The sequence below is a fragment of the Cucurbita moschata genome, unplaced genomic scaffold (assembly GCF_002738365.1).
Source record: "Cucurbita moschata cultivar Rifu unplaced genomic scaffold, Cmos_1.0 Cmo_Scf00021, whole genome shotgun sequence".
Taxonomy (NCBI): Eukaryota; Viridiplantae; Streptophyta; class Magnoliopsida; order Cucurbitales; family Cucurbitaceae; genus Cucurbita; species Cucurbita moschata.
Window position 1 is genome coordinate 1,854,641 of NW_019268537.1, and position 14,132 is coordinate 1,868,772.

The window sequence follows — 14,132 nt, forward strand, 5'->3', positions numbered from 1 at the left end:
TTACTCATGGAATATTTAACATTGAAGGAAATAGTTTCTGCAACCGTCAAAGCTCACCGCTTGTATCACTACCAGCCTCACAGATTTAAAACGCGTCTATTAGGGAAAAGTTTCTACACTCTTGTAAGAAATGTTTTGTTATTCTCTTCAACCAATGTGGGATCTCGCAGTTTTCCTTAGCTCATGAGGCAATCTTTTCAAACTCTCCCTTCGAGTCGAGCCAAATTTAATTTTGGGTGTGTTAGTATTTATGAATCAGTGGTTCACGTAATTAAACGTCCCTAATTCTCGACCTAGAGCTGTATTAAATTGCTTGTATGTATACTTATACATTCGTACGAAGTTTAAAACTTTTTTAATTCAACAGTTATGTAGAGGAATCGAATCATCAACCTTTGATATGATAATTAATATCTGATCCACTGAACTATATCCAAATTTACTTAAAAATAGTTTAGACCCTTTTACCCTTTTTAGGTGTAACCTTATCTTAGTAAATTAACCCTATTTTAGTAAATTGTCAAACCTTTTGGACAAAAAGAAAAAGAAAAAGTGGGCATAGGGCGAGGGACAATAAAGAAGAAAAAAGAAGCTGAGAATTGCCCCACCTTCCGCCAGTCATGCATTAAAGGAAAGCTCTGATCATCAACAAAAATGCAAATGCTCTCACACTCATTTGCTTCACTGCAGAAACCTTCTTCGCCTCTCCAATGGCAGAATCGAACCTTGAATTTCTCCTCTTCATCTTCTTCATCTTGCTCTGTTTTTACCATGGAAACTCATCGCCATTTGGTTCAGAGGACGATGAGTCCTGGCTGAGCGAAGAAGACGACGAAGTTCACATTGTTCAGAGCGGCGGTGATTCTCAGAGGCGGTGCGATTTTTCCGAAGGAAAATGGATTTTCGATCAATCTTATCCATTGTACGATTCATCTTGTCCGTATCTTAGTTCCGCCGTCACTTGTCAAAGAAATGGCCGGCCGGATTCTGACTACGAGAAGTGGAAATGGAAGCCGCGCAGTTGCTCCATTCCCAGGTTCTTTACTTTAATCGAAAACAGTTAACGTTTCGGAAATGCATGTTTAGAAATTTGGTTCAAAGCACTTGACGACGAGTTACTTTGGTTTAACACTCTCAGAGAGTGTTCTTGAAGTGCTTCCGTTAAAAAGGAAGACATTAGAAAGCACTACAAGTGTTTTATCACAATATACCAAGTTTCTTTTGAGTGTTTTCTTTATGATAATTTTGAATGACAATCGCTTTTAGCCAGGGAAAAGTACTAAGTGAGGTAGTGTAACAGTGAAGTTTTGAGGTTTATAATATGATTTGCAAGGTTTTGTTCCTATATCTTCACTCTGATGTTACAGGTTTGATGCCTTGAATTTTCTCGGGAAAATGAGAAGGAAAAGGATAATGTTAGTGGGGGATTCTATAATGAGGAACCAGTGGGAATCTCTTGTTTGCTTAGTACAAGGAGTTGTACCAACCGGTAGAAAAAGGGTGACTTATAATGGTCCTTCCATGGCTTTCCATGCTATGGTGAGTGATAAGAATGAATTGATTTTTGCAGTTGGCTTTCTCTTTCCAACACTTGAAGTTCTGCAATCTCTGGTTTGGGTATGAGAAACTGAAGCACTCTGATTTTCTTGAATAGGATTTTGAGACTTCAATTGAGTTTTCATGGGCTCCACTTCTGGTTGAACTGAACAAAGGAGCTGAAAACAAGAGAGTATTGCATTTAGATAGAATTGAAGAGAACGCCAAGTACTGGACAGGAGTTGATGTTCTTGTGTTTGATTCAGCTCACTGGTGGACTCACTCTCAACAATGGAGCTCGTAAGACAATGAATACAATGAATACAAAGCCTTCACTTTTAGATCATATTAGCCTCTGTCGCTAACATTCTCTGATTATGTCGCTAACATTCTCTGATTATGACTCAAATCTATTATTCCCTATTTTTGCTATTGCTGATTGGAAGTCTAGGTGTGATATCCCACGTTGGTTTGGAGAGAAGAACGAAACACTTTTTATAAGGCTGTGGAAACCTCTCCCTAGTAGACGCGTTTTAAAAACCTTGACGGGAAGCTCGAAAGGGAAAGCCTAAAGAAGACAATATCTAGTAGAGGTGGGCTTGGGGTATTACAAATGTATCAGAGCCCGACACCGGGTGATGTGCCAGCAAGGAGGTCGTTCCCTGAAGGGGGATGGGCCTTGAAGAGGGTGGATTTGGTGGGGGTCCCACATCGATTGGAGAAAAGAACTAGTGTTAGCGAGGGAGGTGGATTGTGATATCCCACATGGTTGGGGAGGATAACGAAACATCCTTTATAAGGGTGTGGAAACCTCTCCCTAGCAGATGCGTTTTAAAAACCTTGAAGGGAAGCCCGAAAGGGAAAACCCAAAGACTGAGGCTTGAATCGAACCTAAAGATTTCAGGTGTTTCAGAAAGTTGCTAATATCTTAGTAAGAAAAATGTTAGCACTTGTATCAATATAGTTAAAGTGGTGCTGTGATTTTGGGACCTACTGTTCTGTTCTGTTTTGTTTTGTTTTGTTTTTGAGCTTCTATCACTGGTTACAGATGGGATTATTACATGGAGGGCCAGAATATGTACAAATACCTGAATCCAATGGTTGCATATGAGAAGGGACTTACCACATGGGCCAAATGGGTAGATTTGAACTTGAACCCCGAAAAAACCCGAGTAATTTTTCGAAGCATGTCTCCCCGACATAACAGGTAAGAATCACATCCAATCTAAGTAAGTGTAAATTTCAAAATTCATATTCAATCTGTTTTCTGTTGTTTTACCAGAGACAATGGTTGGAAATGCTACAACCAAAGGCAGCCTTTAGCCTACTTCAGCCATCAGCACGTTCCGGGGCAGCTGCGCATTCTTCAGGGAGTACTGAGAAGGATGAGATTCCCAGTATACCTTCAAGACATCACAGAAATGTCTGCACTTAGAAGAGATGGCCACCCGTCCGTGTACCGGAACGGTTTGGGTCAAGAAGGGAAGCAGCACCAGGAAGGTCTATCCTCTGATTGTAGCCATTGGTGCCTCCCTGGTGTGCCTGACATTTGGAATGAGATGTTAAGTGTCTTACTCTAAGTTCAAATGGTTGCTGGACTAGCTCAAAATGAAGTCATTAGAGCCACTCTTCTGCCAGCATAGGTCTGTCTATCTCTTGAGCTAGCTTCTTAGGTTTCTACAATGGTTAGCTACTGCTTAGTGTGTTGTATTACAAAACCGTGTCTCGATGCAGACGATATATATTATCATCTAACTATGAAATGGCATTTGTATAACCTTTCAAATTCTGCATATGATATAAAAAATTTCTAAGTTATTCTCCCTAAGAACAAGCCAAAGATTCATGTTCGAACACTAGTTGACTATCGAAAGGAAAATACGTTATTGTCTTTGAGAAAAATAGCGCAAAATCTTGTAGGACAAGATAAATAAAAGTAAATCATTGCCAAAGAGAACATAATTCCAAACTTTTGGATATAAATAATGTCATTGATGTGAAGAAGACATCTCCGAGCTTCTTCGACGCTGTCGATTTAACTGAAACAACAACCTTAAAGCTCTAGCCTAATGAATGGGAAGCATGCCTCTTTTTCAGCTTTGCGAGCTCCTCGGGGCTCAACCCGAAAGCCTTCTCCAGGAGATCTTCTTTGATCCCGGATCCGAAAACAGCAGCTGGAATTTTCATTAGTCCAGGATTTTGGCTGTCAAAACTCCCTATAATTGTTGCTGGAGTTTCTCCAACATTCATTTGGAAGTGAACTAAGCCTCTAGGAAACACCATGACCTCACCTTTCTCAATTACCTTAGCAAATATCCGGTTACTGGTATCCACAAACCCAGAATATATCTTTCCTTCAAGAACAACAGCCACTTCAGTAGCTCTAGGATGAAAATGCGGAACGTTGACGCCTCCAACGTCAAAATCCGCTCTAACCATAGACATTCCGAGCGTGTTAAGACCCGGGAACACGTTCGAATTAACAGCTATGGATGAAAAGCCAGATCCATTAATAAACTTTCCAGGGAACTTTATGCCAGAGAAAATGAAGTCTTCTACCTTAGCCAGGGAAGAGTTCTTGCACGGCGAATGAGTCTCGCTCGGCAAGCAGAAGTCGAATACCGGATCGGGATCCGATGCGAAGGTCAGAGATCCATGGAAGATGATGAGAAACAGAACCAGCATTTTTGGAACCATGGTTTTGCAGAGAGTTGTGAGCAACCACAGGGGACCAAATTGGCTAAAAACTAGTGGGTTTTGGTACAAATTTAATAGCTGTTTCTGTCTTATTCTTCAGAAGACTTTGCTTGGGAATGAAGAGAGTGGGTTAGCTAAGCCAAAATGATTGGTGGGTTGGTTGTTGTTTGCTTGCCTTTGTTTTTGCTCCCCTTTTCTTGAACTTAAAAGTCTTAACTTTTATTCATGACTTTCATTATGGTTTGGAAATTAAGAAAGCAATGAGGAATAGAAATAAAAAAAATTAGTGTTACAATTATAAAAAGATGATTAACTATACTAAACCACTGATTAGCAAAATTGTAAAAGCTTAAAGAATAATTTTTTTAAATACTTGTGTTTTTCCTTTTGAATTTTAATTAAGAATTCATAAACAAAACAAGATAAGAAGAAACTTAGAAAGAAATAAGCATAAATTTTGAATGAGTAAAACGGAATAATTATAGTGAGTTGCAAGAATGAGAATCACTGTCACCATAAATCTAATGCTTTTCTCGTGTTCTTCTCAAATTAAAATTTATTTTATTTGAATCGATGACATAAAATTTAACCGATTGATTATTACTTAACCAATTATAAGGCAAGCAGGATGGTTATGGTAACCAAGTCCTATAACAAAAGAAAGTCGTGGGAGAATTTTATTACCTCAGAAGAACTCATTAGCCAGTGCAATCTACAGTAATTTACATGCAAGAGAAAAGGAAATAATTAGCGGAGTACAATGGCTAAATGGCTTTCTAAGAACTTAATTAGCCATAGATAAGTGTTCTTACAGCTGCTTTAAGTTCTTGTCATAGAACTCTCTAAGGTTTAGGGTTTGTAATTCCAGCAAAATACACAACAAATATGCAACTGTGAGTTTTGAGTTTTGAGTTTTTCTAACAGTGCTCATTGCTCCAACTGCCTCATTTTTTGTTGGCTTCTGCACTGCCTGTTGTCATAAAGGACTCCCCACAGCCACATTGACCTTTCGAATTTGGATTGATAAAGATAAACTCCGATCTACTAAGAAGAAAGAGAGAAACTCAGTTTCATTGGCCTACTACGAGTTGATAATTTGTGTCTTATCTAATGAGTTTCGAATAGACGGAATCTAATGAATTTTTTACTGTTCTGTGCAAAAAAAAATTAATGGGATCCTTGCATGTTGTAAATAGCTCCAAGCACTATAGAAAATTGATTGAGGAGCATTCAGAATGGAATTAGCTCACAGCTGATTAAGACCTTTTAGAATATGTTTGAACTTTGGAATAGCAATGTAGTAGCGTTTCTAGGAGCCATTATATGTCAGTTTGATGTAATAACTAGCATGCAGGATATTTCCTCTACATATGGATGATAATTGAGCTGAAAACATAAAATTGTAGGTAAGAGATTTCTCAAATACCTCAATTTGTCATCTACGAAGTCCATCTTTGTTCCTATTACATGCATCAGCGCCTTCGGTTCAATCAGTATCTTCACGTTTTGATCCTCGACCAGTTCATCGAACTTCCCTTTCTCATCTGAAATATTTGACAATAGAAAACGTTGATACGAAATAATGCAATAGTGAAGTATTTCAAAAGATAGAGATCATAACTAGAGTCCATTTATGCCAAAGGAAAGATGATGGTTGAATCCTATTTCTTGCACAGGGAGTTCATGATAATGTGATTAAAAAACTGAGGTAATGCTGAGATAGAAAATTATCCAATCAACCATAAAAAGCTGAATTGTGAATACTGTTACTGAGAAGATAGCCATATTAAATAAACACAAACAATAGTAAGTCCCAACCCACAAAGTGTATAAAATCTTAAACTTCTGACCTTCTAACATGTTAATAACTATTCTCTCCAAGTTGACCCTTAGAGGCTTGTTAACCCATTTATTTTCTAATTGAATAGAAACAGCACTTTGGTCCAATAACATACTAATTAACTGTGAGATCCCACATCGATTGGAGAGGAGAACGAAACATTCTTTATAAGGGTGTGGAAACCTCTTCCTAGAAGATGCGTTTTAAAAACCTTGAGGAGAAACCCGAAAGGGAAAGCCCAAAGAGGACAATATCTGTTAGTGGTGGGCTTGGGTCATTACAAATGGTATCAGAGCTAGACACCAAGCAAGGTACAAGCGAGGAGGCTAGGCTCCGAAGGGGGTGTGCCCGCAAGAACACTGGGCCCCAAAGGGGGGTGGACTGGGAGATCCCACATCGATTGGAGAAGAGAACGAGTTTCAGTGCCAGCGAGGATGCTAGACCCCAAAGGAGGGGATTGTGAGATCCCACATCGGTTGGGAAGGAGAACGAAGCATCATTTATAAGGGTGTGGAAACCTCTCCCTAGCATACGCGTTTTAAAAACCTTGAGGGGAATCCTGAAAGGAAAAGCCGACAATATCTGCTAGCTGTGGGCTTAGGCCGTCACATTAACCATAGCAGGAAAGAGAGAGAAAGGTTCTCAAGTACAACTTAAACGATGTCCATTCCTGCTATGTTCTCACAATAGCCAACCTACACCACAAAGTCAATGGTACTTGATGGAAACAAATGCTCACCATAAATTTGGGAGAAACATACATTTAGTCTGGGATAGTAGTATATCAATAATCCATTAATCCCTATGTCAAAAGCTCGTGAAGCAAATCGACGAATCCAAACTTCCGGTCTCGTAACAACATTAAATTCGTAACTATTCTATAAGATCCAGAATGATTTACAGACTGAAGTAGTTAAGTTAATCTCCTCTCATACATAGGTCCCTGCATGAAAAATCATTTTTAGTCTATCAACTGACGCATTCAGGCATGTCAGTTTAATCTTTCAGATTTGCTGTTTGTTAAGGATATCAAGAACGCAACGCTCATCTTCGAACAACTCGCCAACCATACCCAGGCCCAATTCCGGTTTAACAATTACAGAATCATTTAACCTTCTAGTTTTTTGCATCTAATAATCATAACAAATCCTCGGTCTTAAAATCATAATTCTTGGTGACTGGAGCTGGAAACAGTTAAAGGATAGAGAATTTTTCTTCTAAAGGACTCCAGTTCCGAAACATCTCCTCTTTAACTGTTAGGTTATATCGTTCAAATAAACGAAATACCTAATTATCTCGAATCAAATTCAAACAGAAACATCTGATTCATAGAAAAGAGGATACATAATCGAAAATTTTCATCACATCCTAAAATTCAGACATAAAACGAGTAAAGTGAAATCGCAAACAATCAAGAAAAAGTTAAAATTCATTAGGTATTACGAACCTGCGTAGTTGAGAGTATAGGATAAACCATTACAACCGCGCGCCTTGACGCCAAGGCGGAGGAATGGACGTTGGCGCTGTTGAAGAAGTTGTCGAATTCTAGCGGCGGCGGCCTCCGTCAGAGTAAGAATTTTGCGGCGAGCGGCTGGTCCGACCTTCTGAGAAGCTGCGGCGAGAAAGGAAGACGAAGAAGCTGCCATTTCCCTCCACGATCCTATCAATTTTTTCCTCTCCAAATAGACTCGCAAATGTTCATTTACTCGACAGCTTTCACCTTTTCTTGTTTTTTTTTTCGTGGAATTTTTGTTGCATAGCATTTTGGTTGAATTACAATTGTCACCATTTTGTTAATGTTAATGTTAATTTTGAATTTTTATTGAACTTAATAAATTATATTAAATAAATATTATTTCCATACACCCAGAGAGATTCGAACCTTCGGGGGATTTCAAACAAAGCTTGAAAAAAAGAAAAAGAAACGTCGCCTGAGAGATTCGAACTCTCGCGGGGAAACCCCATGTACTTAGCAGGCACACGCCTTAACCACTCGGCCAAAGCGACTGTTTGTTATACTCTTATATTTTATTTAAAAAATACGGTCTTACAAGCAAAAGACATACATATATCATCAACAAATTTCATCTAAAAAGGGCGTTTCAAACATCTTGCCCGTTTATAAATTTGAAAAATAGGAAAGTCTAATTAATCCGGTCGTTCGACTTTTTGTTATATTGGTTGGAGAAGTCAACGAAGTACTCCTTGTAAGAATGTAAAAATCTAGACATATTTTAAAACTTTGAAGGGAAGCCGTTGAAGAAAAAATCAAAAGAAAACAATATTTACTAGTGGGTCAGACAATTACATTTCTAATAAATTTTGAAGATTTCAAAATCATTCCAAAACATTATCGAGAGAAAAAAAAAATGTCGACCAAGTAGGCGGGATGTGCTGGGAAGACCAGAAATGGAGCCCCAATGTCTCCAAGAAATTCTGAACCAGTTTAGTACATTAAACAGTGGACAAAACAAACATCATGGCTGCCTTGAAATAAATGTACAGCAGTTTAGAAGACTCAGAATCACATAACAAATCACACGCCTAACCTCTTCTCATTGCGTAGCTACAAATCCTTACAGAAATAAACTTCTGAATTCCCCATTTGCAAGTTGGCACAGCTGATTGTAAGATTGGGCATCTGTACAATAGGTAAATTTTAACAAAGACAGTTTTGGTTTTGAAACCAAATATCAAAACAATTCATTTAGCCTAACATTACTGAGGGATAAGTGAAATGATTGATCGTATCAGGACAAAATGGTATTTGTAACAGTCAAAATCCACCACCGTTAGCTGCTATTATCCGCTTTGGTCTGTTACAAATTCTCATCAGCCTCACGATTTTAATATGCGTCTGTTAGGGAGAGGTTTTCACATCCTTGTAAGGAATGCTTCGTTCTCCTCTCCAACAATGTGGGATCTCACAATCTACACATTTGGAGTTCCAGTGTCCTCGCTGGCACACTGCTCGATATGTCTGGCTCTGATACTATTTGTAACAGATCAAGTCCATCGTTAGCATATATTGTTTGCTTTAACCTGTTATGTATTGTTATCAGCCTTACGATTTTAATACGTGTCTATTAGGGAGAGGTTTCCACACCCTTGTAAAAAATGCTTTATTGACCTCTCCAACTAATGTGGGATCTAACCGTATTTGACTAGCTTTCAAATCCATAGGGACAGTGATATATTATAATGGCATAGTGATGACAGAATGACTTGGTTTTAGTACATACCAAATGTGGTTCCAAAGTCGGTCCATTGATGATCTTGTTGCCCTCAGCAATACCAACCACCTCTACAAAGTTCATGAGAGGGGCTGTGGGCAAGCCATGAACAGTCAAATGCTGTTCATCCGTAGACTTCCCTGTAACGACTCCACCATCACTTTGAATAACTTGAACAACTGCTCGAATCTTTCTTCCAGAATGCACGTTCAATAATTCACCATTGCAAAAAACTGCAGGGTTTGACGTATCCATGTCTGAAAAATCAACCATGGTGAAGGTCATAATTTTTTGGATTCAACGGTTATTATGATCAGATCATGGCAGTGTAATGTTCAAAGCAATCTAAAATGACTTTATACGCATGATAACAAAAATCTTGTGCATTTCTACACTTACCAATTGAATAAATCTACACACAAAAAATCAATTATACCTCTAAATTTTGAAATGTCTAAATTGATTCACTTAGGAAAGTTTATGATTTAGATTGATGCCATTCTTAGTTTAGAATGTTAATTAATACAACCAAAAATTTGGAGTTTTTCCCTAAATGTAAGAATGATAGCACTTCTTCTGCATGCAATGGAAGAAAACAAAAACGTTAGAAAACAAATCGAGGAGTCTATTCTGCATAGGAAAAATGCGTTTCACCAAATAAACTTCATCCTCTAGTCTCAATAGTAAAACATCCGAAACAAACAACCTATTGCAACAACAACATTTAGCATAACAATATTTAACTTGATATGCGCGTGTTGTTTAAAACATTGAGATCATGACCTCTTAATAACTCTGTTCAACTCAAGGAGTTGAGAATGGCAGAATCGTGCAAGACGCGAAGAATAAAATTAGCAATCGATAGCACAAGTTTTTCATAAAAACGAGAGCTCATTAATGCAAAAACTGAATCCAATTTAAAAAGAAACAAACGTGAAAGGCTTGTGGGAAATCAAATTTTAATTTCCATGGCTAATATGTTGACCAGAACATATCACTAGAACGAGACCAGAAATCAATTACACTTCTCTATGCGAAGAAGATTACAATCAAGCAAACTAATAAAATAAATTTAGATTTATAGAACTGCTGAATGAAACACTTCGATCAAACATACAAAGGATCATCATGGCCCATGGTTATGAAGTAAATCATCAAACAACTACCTTACATACAATGGACGAAGAACAACATGTTAATAACGAGATGAACTAAGTAGCAGAAAGCCTCAAAACCTAAATCTCCTGGTTCAGAACGATTTCTAACGCATACCTGCTTGTGTACTATGCTTCTTCCGCGCAGAGAGAGAGAGAGAGAGAGAGAGAGTTCACAGTGAGATTGATATTCCAAACGATGAACTACCAAGAAGCGGGAATTTATGGCCCGGTTCTTGACCAAGATGATATTTTGGCGGGAACGAGGCGAAGGGGCGAAATTTTGTTATTTATTTGGTTAAATTATACAAAAGGAAAAAGAAAAAGCCTTATTCTTATTTCTTATCGATTTATCGCTATCCATTACTTTTTTTTTTCCTATCTTTTTTCCTTTTTGTGAAATGATTTTTGCTACCTATTTATTTAAAATGGATACAATTATTTGAGCCAAAATAAGAACACAAAGTATGATTCGAAATTTAGATTGGACACCTGATGGGCTCAGTACTCTGCTATATCCCTTGTGACATGATCATGTTACTTACTTCTCGCTTTTTAATAGTGAAGACTATCCCTAAACATGAATCATTACAGTATATTTTGTACTCACTCACATACATCCTAGAAAAGAACGATGCACCTTAATCTTAAAAGTGAAGACTATCTCCAAACATGAGTCATTCTAGCATATTTTGTACTCACTCACATGCATCCTAGAATAAAAATATGGATCTTTTAATTTTAAGCCTTTCTTAGCTCAGGATTCCTCTCATTTGTACGTGGTCTCCATTATTCATGTAAAAAGGATATGTGAACCAAAGTGGGGTATAGAGATTCGAACTAATAACTTCAAGATAAGAAGTACATGCACGTGCCGTAATGGCAATTGAAGATGATGTAGAATTTACATTTTGTCATGCAAGGTAACATTAAGCTCCTAAATAGTAAACAAGGGAGGAGATTATGTTGTGGACTAAAAAGTTGATACATTTCATAGGAACAGTTGACATTGTTGGAGCAATGCAATAGAATGGAGAATTATGCTATACATCATTTGCAAGGAAGCCCCCCACCGAAAAAAGAAAAAAAAGGAAAAGAATAATAATTTTGTTGATTAGTCTTTCCAGACAGGAATAATTCCTTGTGCAGCCAAACGTTTCTCAATCCAAAAAACTAAAAGCTTTGCTGTAACTTTCTTCTCATCCACCAGAAATGGCTCAACAGAGCTTCCTCCATTGCCATATGAGGATAGTGAAAACCCTTTTGGACCTGTTCCAACAAGATTAGACATTGAGTTTAGATGTTTTTTTCTCTTTTTTTTTTTACTCATAAGTTGCAATATTTCTAAACACATTTTATAAATGTTTGAAAACTATCCCTTGATGTAGAAATCCGTTAAAACTATAAATGGAAATTTAGACCTAGATAGGTGTAGCAATGCTCGCGTGCTAATTTTTATCCAAGCTCACCGCTATGCTATTCTAAATCTCAACTTTCATCTAGCAATGTAATAGATTTCTACTTGAAGGATAGCTTTTGATATGTTCATCACTAGTAGATATTGTCCTAATTTGTTACGTTCACCATTTTTGTATTTAACGAAAGGCAGTGAAAACCAGAAGCTAAAGGGTGATGACAATGGTAAAATAGTTACGTTCTCTGAGAAGAATTAAGTACCTGTGAGGCCATTGGGGAAGAAAGCCCAAAATGAGTAGGGAACTCCATTTTTCGAGAATGAACCATCCAACTGCCATTGTCAACCCAAATTCAATGAGCTGAAGCTAAGAGTTTATTAGTGAACGTTAATTGGGATGGAAGAAACTAACTCTGTCATCTTGGAAGGATAACTCGATATCAGCAACATCGGCTTGTGCTTCAAGTATCGCTTTGAGTGAAGGTATGACATCTTCCTCCATCATTTGAGGCAGTGGCTTCACTGGCGCTTTTGCTGGCGGTTTGGGCTTTGCTGGAGCTTCCTTCTGAACTGCCTTTATCTCCTTTGGCTCCGCAGAAACTGATAGAAAAGACTTCTACTTTAGCGGATGCCATAAATTGAGTATTAATAAACGCAGCAGAAAGAAACAAATAAACCCGAGCCTGACCCTTTTCATTTGAAACAGAAGAAAGATAGACAAAATTTATTAGGGTCACCTAACAAGCATAAACATTTTAGTTTGGCTAGCGCACTTGGACGCTGCAATAATTGTTGGACACATACTGTATACTTGTTAGCAATAGACAATCGTCCGAACATTTGTTAGACACGTATTAACACTTGTTAATTATAATGAAAATAATAAGTTTTGATCGTGAAATACATTCGAATAGTTTTTTTTAGCATATAAATGAAAAAAACTTTTGACGTTAAATTTCCTTTTGGTATAAAAATGATATATATCAATAAACACGTTTTTTTCGTATCCACGATCTAGCTTTTCAAAAATGACGGGTCATTGTGTCGGTGTCATGTCTATTAGTATCCATGCTACTCAGGGGTCACTCTGTCAATCTTTCAGTGGTGTACTTTGAAAGAATTGCCAGCAACTAACCTGTTGGGGTAGATGATTCCTGCAAGGTAGAGCAGCATATGACTCTGCGTTCAGCTGGAAGCTTATGTACCTGCACAATTCAACTTCAGTTATATCCACTCTTATTGGTAAACTAAATTTATGAAATGAAGAGCAGGATGCAATCTGTAAAGATGAATAGAGATGATAGATTCCAACTATAACCATAAACGCTAGGTGATACTATCACTCCACTGCTCTAGTAGATTTTTGTATACTAAAAAGTACTGGCTTGAACTCATGTGTTCTTTCTGGTATGGCAGGCATGCAACAAAATCGTGAATGTAGGAAAAACTTATTTCTAAAAACAAACCTAAGGCAGAAACTATGGCTCAACCATTCTGACGTTTTTTGCCACTACCCACCTACCACATCACCGACTCGAGCAAGGTGGTTTGGAACTTAGGCATAAGTGTCTCATATCTTAGGTCTGAATTTGTGAGATCCCACATCGGTTGAAGAAGGGAACAAAACACTTTTATAAGGGTGTGGAAACCTCTCCCTAGCAAATGTGTTTTAAAACTTTGAGGGGAAGAACAAAGGGCAAACCGAAAGAGGACAATATCTATTTGCGGTGAGTTTGGGTTGTTACAAATGGTATAAGAGCCAGACACCGAGCGGTGTGCCAGCGAGGACACTGGACCCCCAAGGGGGGTGGATTGTGAGATCCCAAGTCGGTTGAGGGGAACGAAGCATCCCTTATAAGGGTGTGGAAACCTCTCCCTAACATACGCGTTTTAAAAGTCTTGAGAGGAAGTCCAAAAGGGAAAGCCCAAAGAGGACAATATAGGCTAGCGGTGAGCTTGGGCTATTACAGAATCTCTTCTTCTATATTTATAATGTAATATTCTTAATCTATGTACATATGAACGCTACCTAAAGCATCATCTTTCCATCTAGTGGAGTGATTTGAAGGTATGGATACCTTCCTCGATCCATTTTGAACTCATACATTTTTTCTCAACTAACTGAATCTTCCCTCCCCAGATCTATCTCTATCTTGTTCATGACTCTGCCCCCAATGGAAACAGGAGAGAAGACAAAAAAAAAAAAAAAAAAAAAAAAAAAAAAAAAAAAAAAAAAAAAAAAAAAAAAAAAAAAAAAA

The 14,132-nt window shown here is 37.8% G+C and overlaps 4 protein-coding genes, 1 non-coding gene and 1 pseudogene across 6 annotated transcripts in view; 1 reads left to right on the top strand and 5 right to left on the bottom strand.

The window, feature by feature from the left end:
- The first annotated feature begins 605 nt into the window (after positions 1–605).
- Positions 606–3,325, top strand: LOC111458496 (protein trichome birefringence-like 36). Its single transcript, XM_023101210.1, has 5 exons — positions 606–1,036; positions 1,368–1,539; positions 1,655–1,836; positions 2,585–2,743; positions 2,819–3,325. The coding sequence occupies exons 1-5, from the start codon at positions 711–713 to the stop codon at positions 3,114–3,116; spliced, it is 1,137 nt and encodes a 378-aa protein (XP_022956978.1). The 5' UTR covers positions 606–710; the 3' UTR covers positions 3,117–3,325.
- Positions 3,326–3,455: 130 nt separating this feature from the next.
- LOC111458497 (germin-like protein subfamily 3 member 2) lies at positions 3,456–5,081 on the bottom strand. Its single transcript, XM_023101211.1, has 3 exons — positions 5,046–5,081; positions 4,918–4,945; positions 3,456–4,462 (listed from the first exon to the last, which is right to left on the bottom strand). The coding sequence occupies exon 3, from the start codon at positions 4,231–4,233 to the stop codon at positions 3,598–3,600; it is 636 nt and encodes a 211-aa protein (XP_022956979.1). The 5' UTR covers positions 4,234–4,462; positions 4,918–4,945; positions 5,046–5,081; the 3' UTR covers positions 3,456–3,597.
- On the bottom strand, positions 4,885–7,789 carry LOC111458498 (iron-sulfur assembly protein IscA-like 1, mitochondrial). Of its 2 annotated transcripts, XR_002713133.1 has the most exons (4): positions 7,521–7,789; positions 5,660–5,777; positions 5,046–5,274; positions 4,885–4,945 (listed from the first exon to the last, which is right to left on the bottom strand). XR_002713133.1 is itself a non-coding variant. In XM_023101212.1 (3 exons), the coding sequence occupies exons 1-3, from the start codon at positions 7,717–7,719 to the stop codon at positions 5,178–5,180; spliced, it is 414 nt and encodes a 137-aa protein (XP_022956980.1). In that variant the 5' UTR covers positions 7,720–7,789; the 3' UTR covers positions 4,885–5,177. The 2 variants fall into 2 exon arrangements, 1 of the variants encoding a protein (XP_022956980.1); XM_023101212.1 differs by having other exon boundaries at positions 4,885–5,274.
- Positions 7,790–7,998: 209 nt separating this feature from the next.
- Positions 7,999–8,080, bottom strand: TRNAS-GCU. Its single transcript has one exon. It is a non-coding gene; the product is annotated as a tRNA-Ser (tRNA).
- Positions 8,081–8,463: 383 nt separating this feature from the next.
- LOC111458612 lies at positions 8,464–9,563 on the bottom strand (annotated as a pseudogene).
- Positions 9,564–11,340: 1,777 nt separating this feature from the next.
- LOC111458230 overlaps positions 11,341–14,132 on the bottom strand; it is a 4,124-nt gene continuing 1,332 nt past the window's right edge. The window contains exons 2-5 of the mRNA XM_023100745.1: positions 13,010–13,079; positions 12,287–12,474; positions 12,138–12,207; positions 11,341–11,729 (exon numbers count right to left, since the gene is read on the bottom strand). Of these exons, the coding sequence (XP_022956513.1) occupies positions 11,575–11,729; positions 12,138–12,207; positions 12,287–12,474; positions 13,010–13,079 (483 nt within the window). The 3' untranslated portion in view covers positions 11,341–11,574. The remainder of the gene's footprint in view (positions 11,730–12,137; positions 12,208–12,286; positions 12,475–13,009; positions 13,080–14,132) is intronic.